This window comes from Brassica napus, chromosome A1 (assembly GCF_020379485.1).
Source record: "Brassica napus cultivar Da-Ae chromosome A1, Da-Ae, whole genome shotgun sequence".
NCBI classification, from domain to species: Eukaryota; Viridiplantae; Streptophyta; class Magnoliopsida; order Brassicales; family Brassicaceae; genus Brassica; species Brassica napus.
The window spans coordinates 13,498,630-13,510,445 of NC_063434.1; the positions used below are offsets into that span (position 1 = coordinate 13,498,630).

An 11,816-nucleotide genomic window follows, 5' to 3' on the forward strand; every position below is an offset into this window, starting at 1 on the left:
TCTTCGAATTTGCATTCATGTGAGGTCTGCTGTCAAGCTAAACAAACTAGAGATTCTTTTTCTGAAAGTTCTTATAAATCTACTGAGTGTTTTGAGTTAATTCACATTGATGTGTGGGGACCTTATCATTTGCAAGCTTCAAATGGAGCATCTTACATCTTGACCATGGTAGATGATTTGTCACGGACTGTATGGACGTTTTTGTTACTTGAGAAGTCAGAAGTGAAGAGAGTAGTAGAGAATTTTTGTGCCTATGCCGACACACAGTTGGGGAAACGATAAAGAAGGTTCAAAGTGAGAATGGCACCGAGTTCATGTGCATGTCGTCATTCTTCAAGAATAGGGGGATAGTTCATCAAACCTCCTGCATAGGGACTCCACAACAGAACAATCGGGTGGAGAGAAAACACCATCACTTGTTAAACGTTGCACGATCCTTACTTTTCCAGGCAAGTATGCCGATTAAGTTCTGGAGGGGGGGGGGAGGCTGTTCTAGCAGCAGCACACGTCATAAACCTTACACCAACCAAGGTTCTCAACGGAAAATGCCTACACGAGTTGTTATTTGGATCAGTTCCTTCCTACTCTGATTTGCGTGTGTTTGGATCTTTATGTTTCGCTCATAAACAGCTGCGAGACAAGAACAAGTTTGCCTCAAGGAGCCGGAGGTATGTTTTCGTCGGATATCCTTTGGGAAGACGGGATGGCAGCTGTATGACTTGGAGAAGAAGAAATTCTTTGTATCTCGCGATGTGATATTTAGAGAGAATGAGTTTCCTTTTGCAAAGGGATTGTCGAACGTGCTCCCTTCTCCTGTAATAGAAGAAAACCTTGATGCTTTCCTCATTAACGAAACAGAGGTACTTGGAAATATGGGGAGTAGTGACGAGGTAACTCGCCCTAAAACACAAGTTGGAACTGATGGTGGTGAGGTAACTCGCCCTACAACACAAGTTGGAACTGATAGTGGTGATGTTAGTTAGTCAGTATGGCAGAAAGTTCCGGGTGTGGTGTCAGCCTCTCAGGATCCTGCAATAATAGAGATAGGACCCGAAGTACTGTAGAGAGGAATGAGTCCACATAAGTGGTAAATTCATATGTTGTAGCTACATCAGAGGTTTCGTTTGGTCAAGGGCAGCGAGTAAAGACACCTTCTACTCGTCTGAATGATGTCATCATCTACAATGCAGTGTGTAGAAATAGTACCCCTCACGTTCTCACCTCTGATCAATCCTACAGCGTCTATTTCGACCCAGTCACAGGTAACACACTATGTCCTCTCACTGAGCTTATTTTTTACGAAACATACTCTGTTGGCGACAAAGCTTTTGTTGCAGCTGTATGTGCAGAGAGTGAGCCTAAGAGTTTTATGGAAGCCATGAGGGACAAACGCTGGACAAAAGAAATATACAAAGAAGTGGATGCGCTTGAAGTGTTTCACACATGGAGTGTAATGGATCTAACACCAGGGCGTTAGCTTTGGGAACAATGTGGGTCTTCAAGATAAAATATAACGCAGATGGGACAATGGAATGGTTTAAGCCAAGACTAGTTATGCTTGGTAATCGACAGAAGGCAGGAGCTGATTATGATGAGACTTTCGCGCCTGTTGCGAAGATGACTACTGTTCGAAGTCTTTTGAAAATAATTGCTGCAAATAACTGGGAAGTTCACCAGATGGATGTGCGCAACACTTTTCTTCATGGAGATTTACATGAAGAGGTTTATATCAAGCTTCCGCAAGGCTTTACACATTCTGAGCCTAATAAAGTATTGAGGTTACATAAGTCTCTCTATGGGTTGAAGCAAGCTCCTCGGTGTTGGTTCGAGAAGCTCACCAAAGCGCTTGTTCGTGCATGGTTTTCTCAATCATATTCTGACTATTCCTTGTTTGTTTATTCCCGTGGTAACGTAGAGATACGGGTGTTAATTTATGTTGATGATCTGATCATATGTGGTAATGATGGTCAAGCGATTCAGAAATTTAAAAAGTATCTTGGTGAGTGTAAGAATCTAGGGAAGCTCAAGTACTTCCTTGGCATACAGATTGCTCGAGGGAAAGAAGGGTTTGTGCTAAGTCAAAGGAAATATGCTATGGACATAGTAAAAGAGACTGGTTTGCTTGATCCACCATCGGCCGCAACACCTATGGAACATAACCACCATCTAGCAACAGATAGTAGTGCGTTTGTTACTGATCCAGCAAGATATAGAATACTTTTCGGGCGACTCATCTATCTTGCGAACACTAGACCTGATATATCCTACTCAGTTCACATACTTTCTCAATTTATGCAGAAGCCGCGAGAGAGGCATATGGAGGTGGCTTATCGTGTTGTTCGTTTTCTCAAAGGTACAGCTGGTCAGGGGATCTTGCTCAAGTCAGACAGTGACTTGCAGTTGTCTATCTATTGTGATGCCGATTGGACGGCGTGTCCCTTGACAAGAAGGTTTCTTACTGCGTACGTTGCCATGATAGGAGGTTCTCCGGTGTCTTGGAAGAATTAGAAACATAATGTGGTATCTCATTCTTCAGCTGAGGCAGAGTATCGAGCGATGTCAATTGCTACACGTGAGGTCAAATGGCTACGACAACTTCTCATTGATCTCGGTTTTGCGTCACGGACTCCGTCCCGTCTCTTTTGAGATAGTAAGGTAGCTTTGTATATCGCCTCGAACCCTGTCTTTCATGAGCGAACAATACATGTCGAGATAGATTGCCATTGAGTTCGTGATGCTTTGAAGTCAGGAATGATTACGTGTTCGTACATTGGTACTAAGGAGCAGTTAACCGATGTTCTCACTAAAACGTTGGGGAAAGTTCAGTTTAACCATCTCATGTCCAAGTTGCGCATTTGCAATGCTCCTACTTGAGGGGAACTGTTAGGATAAATATGTATTTAGTTGAGATAAACATGTAATATATTAGAGATAATCTTCAATGTAAAGTCGGCTAGGTCTCCTTGTATATAAACTGAGCTTTAGACTCACGATGAAACACACAAAAAAATATTCAGTACTTTCCTATTTCTACAGGCTTTATAGTAAAAGTGAAAATTTGGAAAATGGGACAGGACACACAACCAAGGGCCCAAAAGCTTAATCATCAAGGCCCAACCAAACCAATTTTCCAAACATTATCTACATACAGTCATCTATATATATACTTTGACCCATAAGCCTCATCAACAATATTACTCATATGAACAATCCTCAACTTCGATACACTTTAGACCATAAAATCGTGACAATAAAAAGAAACTTGACAATAGATTGACAAATACAATGAACTGAATAGGGAAAACATGTACATAATACGATTTGTGTCTTCTCAAGTCATTTAAAGAACTTTTATTTGCCTAAAGACCTATCTGAATAGTTCTGAGTCTAGTTCCTCTAAACCAGACCAAAACTGGATTTTGATATAATGAAGCTAGAATCAATATACGAAGACTCAGCTAAGAAAGTGAGCACTTGACGATTACAACTTGAAGAGGTATGTTTACATAGACGGATTTTGAAGAGATATTCATGTTTCATTCTTTCTTCTGTGTCCAAATTCTTATAGACTTTTCGAGTGAGCCGGATGCGATCAAGTTCTCTGTAGGGTGGCAAGCAACACTCATGATAGACTCAGTATGACCCTCAAGTTTCTGAAGCAGTTTCTTGGAGTTCAGCTCCCACATGTATGCACACTTGTCCCCGGATCCACTGACTATTCACTTTCCATTTGTGACAGAGAACGCAGAGAATATAAAATACTGAGAGTTGAAGTGGTCAGTGTATGTTTTAAGGAGTTTAGCAGAAGAAATATTCCACAACCTTTGTAAATTTGAAAGGGATCATGGCATTAATAACAATTCACGAGAATTTGTATCTTTTATAATAAACTACTAGGATAAGACCTACGCCTTGCGCATGATGAGTTTACATAACGTGATGAAATTTTTATATCTATACAACTATGTTTTTTATCTAATCATCTATACGTCGAACGGGGACCATTTGCAATTGTTATTTTGGACGAAAACCTTTGAATTTATCATGGATCCGATCGATTAGGACTTAAAGATTTTACACTAATTTCAAAATTTCACAATTTTACATAAGATGGAAAATGAAAATATTAAAAAGACAAACTACAAATTGGGTTAGTCTTTAAAACAATGTGGACATTGATTCGGTATTGTAGTTGGATCAATGGTCGGACCGGTCCAACAAGTTCAATCGGGTTTTAAATTTTAATCCAATTTTAGATTAAGTAACTATATTTATATATATATATATACCATAAAAGTATTTATATAAAATTTATATCATTACACAAAGGGGAATTGGATTCAATATACACAAGAGAAAAGAAAATTAATGTTATAACTATATCAACAACTTGGTTATGATATTTTGAATATTTTATGTAATAAGACATTTTTTTCCCTTAGACATTCACAACCGTTGATCACATACATGTATTTTTGGTTTTTTTTCTTCCCTAAACATTTTTTTTATGCTCGGATTAATATAATATCGCTAGTGAATTGATATGGACCTAGAAATTATTCAATTGATTCTTATGCTATGCTGTCACATAAGATAAATTGATAGCCTAATTAAGTAACACCTCAACACGCCTCTTTTGTAATTAATACAAACTATATGTTACAACTTTTTAAATGATTCTCAATTAATATATAGGAAAACTGGAAAATGACGCCGGACCACGTCAGAAAGACGTGGTTCAAAATGTTCGCTGTAAGTTACTATTAATTATATAAACTTTATTTTTTTATTGTTTAGAACTTTTATTATTTTTGAACTAATTATTAACCTAATATTTTTTGTTACAGGAAAAATGGCATCAGTCCATAGGGGTGAACGAGAAGGTGAAGAAAACGTTTGTCGCGAAGGCGGAAGGTCAATTGTTGGACAGGTCTCGAACTGGAAGGATGATTGGCTGGTGAAGGGTTATGAGCACGGGAAACCCACTGAGATCACACAGGATGTGTGGGATGGCCTAATCCGTTATTGGAACATGCAATCGTCGGTTAAAGTCTCCAACAGTAGCTCCAGTTCCCGTCTGATGAATGATGAGCATGGCAACTTGCCGATGCTTCACTCTACAGGTCAAAAACCCCACGTCGGTATCCATCTCGAGATGGAAAATATTTTAATTAATTAATTTTTTAAAATATATTCTAACTTTCTTAAATATTTTTAGGCCAAAGAGACTGGAGTTTTACCATATCTTAAGGACCTTTACGAGAGAACCACAAGAACAAGGCTGAGAAATTTGTAGATCCCATGTCTGAGAAAATCTACAACGACGTGGTTTTTCAGATTGAAGAGCAACAAACCCAACTGACCCAGCAGTCTCCCAATGGAATACCCGTTACATTATCCACACCTGACATGGATAAGATTTACGAGGAAATACAAATTTTTATTATATTATTATTATTATTATTATTATTATTATTCATTTAATGTAACACTTTATCACTAACTAACATTGATCTTCTTTTTTTAAAAGATCGTCCCTAAGAAAAAGAAACGTACGCTGAGGATTGGTTCCGTTAGCGATGTCCCAAGAGCGACATCGTCTTATAGTCAGACACAGGATGATGAGACTGCTCAGCTGCGTTCTGAGTTGAACGCAACACGTTCTGATTTGGGCGTCACGCAAGCTCATTTGGGTTCACTCAAGCTCATTTGGGTTCACTCAAAAGTTTTCTGGACGTTTTAGCGGCTGGAAATCCGCAATTGGAGAGCATGTTGCAGCATAGACTAGCACAATTTAGCATTCCACAGCCACACCCCGCACCGGAAGACAGGGAAGATCTGGAGAGAAGGAGTCAAGAATTCTTCCAAGAGTTCCAGAACAACCCCTAGCTACTTTTTTTTTAAATCTTTTTATTGTATTATAAATTTGAAACTTAAATATTTATAAAATATTTTCGTATTGTACTATTATTTAGTTATTAATATTTTTTTAAAAAATTATTTATTTATTTGATTATAAATTTTAATGTAGAAAACCAAGAATCGAAGTAAATTCGTAGCTAATTTTTGTGGACTTAACAAGGAAAGACTCGTTAGATCGATGTAAATTTACCGAGTCTTTTCTGAGAAAATCGCCGTAATTTCCTCGTTAAATTTTACTTGGAATTTACTACAAAAGACATGCAAATTCGTCATAAAGTTTACGTGTCTTTTACGACAAAACGTAGCGTGAACTTTACGAGGAATTCTTTACGTGTCTTTTACGACGAAACATAGCATGAACTTTACAAAGAAAGCCTTCAGTGTCTTTTACGACACAATTTTAAACTGTTCTTTTACGACAAAAGTTTTCCTCGTAACCTTACACGAATTAGCGAGGAAATGTGCGTTACGACGGATCAGACGTCGGACGACGAATTGACTTTCGTGGTTATTTCGTCGTAAAGGGTCACTTACGACGAAATAACCACGAAATATGTCGTCGTTACGTTCATGTTTTCTTGTAGTGACAATCGCTGTTTGTGATCATCCCATTCGAACTTATGCCAGATAGATTTTCACTTGGTTTTGTGTGACGTTTTCTCGTGGAGTAGAGCCACCACCACGACCAGCTGAAGCCTGTTGAGTTCCCTTTCCAAGAGGTTTGTTGCGAGGGTCTTTAGGCCACCATTACGGATATCCTATCACCTTAAAACATGAAGTCTCATCATGTCCTTTCTTTCCACATGTTGTACAAGACCGTGTGTAGTCTCTTGAACCACCACGGTATCCATCTGACATCTGTCCGGAAGAGTCTTTAGGCCAACCTGTAGCAGAAGAGTGAGGGCCATTCGCAGGTGGAACTTGAATAGCAAAACTCATCACTGGAACTTCAGATGTTACACTCTGACGAATTGTTTCATTCTGAACTATCGTTTGATAGACACTATCCAAATCTGGAAGAGGAGTTATTGAACAAAGTTTGGATCGAATAATCCCATGAACTGAATCATCTAAACCAGCGAGAAAATCATGAATTTTCAGAATCTCTCTTTTCTTGTCATGAGCTGCACTCACAATTACCACCTCCACACCATTTGGTTTCCATACACTCGGTAATCCTATCCCAGATCTTCATTAATCGTCCTAAGTAATCCTCCACCGTTGTTCCATTTTGCTTGCAGGTCGCTAAGTAACTTTGGAGCTGCTGGAGACGAGCCCACTCTTGATTGAAAATCTCTTCTTGATGATATCCCAGAGCTCTTTAGGGACTTCCCGAGTTGAAATCGTCGACCGAATCTTTGGTTCAATGGTCTGTTTGATCCTACCAACTATGAGATGATTGTTGGCCATCATGGAATCCGAACTTCTTTCTAGAACTGCGAGCCTTTGGGAAATTAATGGCCCACTCATCATAGTTTAACCTGTTGAGTTGAGGCTGAGAGATCACATCGATGTTTGATCATATGGTGAGATAGTCTTGTACTTTGGATCTTGGTAACAATCGACATCATGTTGTCTAAGTTTCGTGATACAAAAACGAGGGTTTTGGTTTACTGAGGTGCTCTGTGTGGATAGAGAGAGAAACAGATGTAGCAAAGAAACACGAAAATATGTTGGAGACGCAAGCTTCGTTTGATAAAGAAATTAGGTCCGTCAGATCTTATGCTCTCATACCAATGACAAACTAAGATCGATAAAATATGTTCTTGTATTGCCTTTGATTCTTAGACCTTATATTTATACATGTACACAGCATTCGGAAAAGGTAAACCTAAACATATGAGAATATACACAAGATATACAATATGCTAAAGATATGGAAAAATCCCAATATTAATAGTTGGTGATGGATATTTCCTTCCATATATATAAAGAAAAATTGCAGCCAGGCCGAGAGATCCTGCCAAATGGGACGAGATAGCATATGTGGTTGCGTCCTTATCCATTCCCGTTAATGTAAAGGGAGATGTTTTAGAATACAATGATTTTTATCCCATTAAGACTGCAACAGGTACACATGATACAGTTATTGAATTCATGTTCAGGAGATTAGCAAATAGTAATTTTTTTTATTAGAACTAGAAATCCAGATAAAACAGTTGCCATTTGAAAGCCCAACCAATCAAATTAATTGTGTTCCATTAAATTTGCGAAGGTGGTCTGGAGTTTGTTAACCAGATGCTCTCCATAGACAACTCTTTTGGAAAGTTGAGATCTTTCGTCTCCAGGGTACTTTTCTTTGAATATATCCAATGGTTCAGCCATCGCGTCAAAGTTGATCTGTTCGGAAAAGATACATGATTCAAAATCCGAAATGAGAAATGAGAAAAACAGAGAGACTGTTACAAGTTATATTATACCTCGTAGAAGAATCCGACGCATACCCGGTATCGAGGAGAGTTATTGATCACTCTATGAAGTGTGGATTCATATATTCCATTTGAAAGTACCTGCTTATTTGATTTTCAAATGTTTTCAAGAATTGTCGAAATATGTGAAACAGTTATATATTTTGAGAGAGAACAAACAAAAAACCTTTAACATGTCACCGATGTTGCAAACAAATGATCCAGGGATTGGAGTAACAGATATCCAATCACCGGCCAAGTTTTTAACCTTTTGCAAGATACAATTAGAAAAAAATCGCAATTAAACCATTTTTTAGAGTAACAAAAGAAGAGAAAGATCATAGTAGTAATATATATATTGTACCTGAAGAGCAGTTTTGTCATCATCTTGATTTATAAGCGACAGCAAACCTACAAAATTATGGGGTTTTTAAACTAAAAAAAAGTTATGGCTTTTCTCCCTCTTGAAACAAAAAGTATGAATATATTCATCACGCTTACCGTAGTCAGTGTGAGCTCCACTTGAATTTTTTAAAGAAAAAAAAGAGAGAGAGACGAGTTACCATCTGATAGAGTATTTTTGGTGAGCAACTAATTAAGTGAGAGACAAAAAGAAAGGCATTCCTAGGTAAACAATAATGAGAAGTGCATTACCATCCGATAACATTTTCTTGGTTAACACCTGGATAACCAATAATGCGCATTATCCAAAAAGGATCTCCAACCAGTTTTCCTTCAAACTCATAAGGTGATCCCCCAAGAGCTAAGGAGATTCCTCTCAGGATGTTTCTAGAAAGATCTTGAAACCATGGAATGAAATAATTACAAAACAAAGAATGTAAGTTGAAAACAAAGGCACACAAAACAAACAAAAAAGGTTGGAATAGGTTGAATACACACCTATGCATAGCTTAATATACTTATCCATCAACTCTTTGTACTCTTGAGGATTCTCTGGCCTTCAAAGAAAACGTCACAATAATAGAGAGAAAGCTCAAGTGAAATTTAAAATTATATGATGATAGTGGTATCTCAATTTTTGAGATTTTAACGTTTTTTTCAAAACATAATTTCGTTATTTTTACAATTTAAAATATCCATTAACTGTTCGCTTTTAAGGAAAAAAATCAATTCCATTGATAAAAAAAAAAAAAATCAATTCCATTGTTTATTATGAGCTTTTCAGAAATAACATTAAAAACATTTTGTTCAAAAAATTTCATAAATCTATTGAAACCAAATTTTTATACATCATTAAACTGAAAGTCTATACAATTAAAATGTGTGCACTATTAACAAAATTTTATAGCTGTTTAGTCATTTTAGATAATATATAGTTGTGGATGTAAAAGTTTAAGATATATTAACAATTTTACCTTTTTATAATTATACGATATATTAAGAATTTTATTTTTATATAATATTAATTTATAATGATATTGTAATAATTATGACTAAAATATTCAATTATTCAGAAAATATAAAATTTACTATAGTAAACACGAAATATACATTTAGATTTAAAATAAAAATAGTTAAACATTTTATGGAAATGCAACTTTTAGAGAATTTTATATATTTTATTTTAAAAAATTTAATATTTTGTGACCAAATTCAGTATGATAATTACTGAATATCTTTTTTGTTGTATAGAATATCTAAAAATTCAAATTTTTCTAATAACGCAAATTGTAAATAACACGGTAACTAATTGATGTTTCCCTATAATGTTTTAACAAGATTGATAGATATGAGTATGACTAAATCTATTTTTCTAGAATGTTTTTTTTTTTTGAACAGTTCTAGAATGTTTTCTATTCTATCATTTGATTACCTCTGTTCAACTTTTTTTTCCGCTATTCTATAATTTGACTCATTCATATATGTATCACTGATTAACAACAACACATTTTTTTTTCAGCACAAACGTAAATGCAAAATATAGCAAACTCTTACCACTGGTTTGGCCCTTCCATGGCCTTTCCAGTTTCCCCATACTTCCCTTGCTCGAACTCTTTGTAACCCTGTCCATAAAAGAACGAAAACAAATTAGTAGAATATTTACTACTTGTATACTTGGATAAAATGACTCAAGCGCTTGGCTAGTGCGGTTGGCACACTTACATCAATTGCTTCGTGAAAATCTTGTTTCCCACCCGTTAAGTTTAGTCCCATTCTCTGATATCCTCTGTGCAATCCAACACCCATAATATTGCACATACAAACACAGTCGGTCTGATTCGACTTCCAATGAATTTTCATTTTAAAAAGTAACTAATTTTTACGTCGTAATTAATACTTTTTTTAATATAAGATCGCTTGTTATAGATAAATCTTTTTGATAAAAGGCTTTCAATTAAAAATGCTAGAAAATATACATACGTAAGGTCCTACAAATACACTCGATCTGATTCGTGTTCCAATGAATTTTCTTTGTAAGTAACTAGTTTTTACGTTGTATTAATACTTTTAATATAAGATCGCTTGTTATAGATAAATCCTTTTGATAAAGGGTTTTCAATTAAAATGCTAGAAAATATACATATATAAGGTAGGGACCTTAGAGTTCAAAAGTAAAACTAGAATGTTTTTGTATGCTATAAGAATTGAACTCAAGACCTTTTTCGTAGGAATAATCATAGTGTTTAGTCGCTGGTCTATGGTGTTATTATATATATAGATCAATCTTTAGTGAAGTTCAAACTATTTTCCTCTTGTTCTCGACCACGACAATGACAAGATCGGAAAACATGCAACTGATTCAGTTATATAGGATGAAACAATTTTTTCTAGTTTACCGGATTGGTTCCAGTCTCGTGTAACGTCGGAAATCAATGGCACCAAACTCTCATTAAGTGATGCATTATCTTTGAGAGAAAAAGGTTATCTTTAACAAAGTGTATATTGTTTCTTTCATTATGAACAAAATGGCACCGATGTAATGAAAACATCATATACTATGTTAAGATCAACGAAACAAACCTGTATCCAGCTGCTGGTGTAATCTTGATCTTAAGTTTCTCCGCATATGGAAGCTCGAAGAATTGATGTGACATCTCTTTCACCTTCTTCATAAAACTCTCCGAAATTCCATGACCAGTCTGCTCCACCACACTCACCAATTCAAATCCTCATGGCCATGCAGAACATTTTTTATAAAACCAGAATAAAAAGACAAACTCATATTTTTTGTTACCACGTAGAAGAATCCTACGTCCCGACAAGCCCGGTCTAGTTTTCGGACAACCTCCACCACGCCGGGGTCTTCCTTCATGTTGGGATCATCGCATTTTACTAGTAAAGGGCTGATGTCTACAACAACATTTTCTCATTAGTTTCTTGGCAATATTAAATGAAAGCTTTGATGATGATAAAGTTAATAATGACTATATTTACGAAAATTTTCAATACCGATAATTGGTAGACGTGAGTTAGAGTCTGTAGCCATTCCAGATTCTTAGACAATGACGAAATCTTTTCGCGTTG

General features: G+C 36.2%; 1 protein-coding gene across 1 annotated transcript; it reads right to left on the reverse strand.

Annotated features, from left to right (window-relative positions):
• Positions 1-7,951: 7,951 nt before the first annotated feature.
• On the reverse strand, positions 7,952-11,816 carry LOC106359538 (probable 2-oxoglutarate-dependent dioxygenase At3g49630). The gene is made up of 12 exons (XM_013799215.3): positions 11,742-11,816; positions 11,527-11,642; positions 11,313-11,431; positions 10,455-10,518; positions 10,287-10,354; positions 9,231-9,289; positions 8,985-9,129; positions 8,832-8,851; positions 8,695-8,741; positions 8,518-8,598; positions 8,343-8,432; positions 7,952-8,262 (listed from the first exon to the last, which is right to left on the reverse strand). Exons 1-12 carry the CDS (start codon positions 11,776-11,778, stop codon positions 8,110-8,112), a joined length of 999 nt encoding a protein of 332 aa, XP_013654669.1. The 5' UTR covers positions 11,779-11,816; the 3' UTR covers positions 7,952-8,109.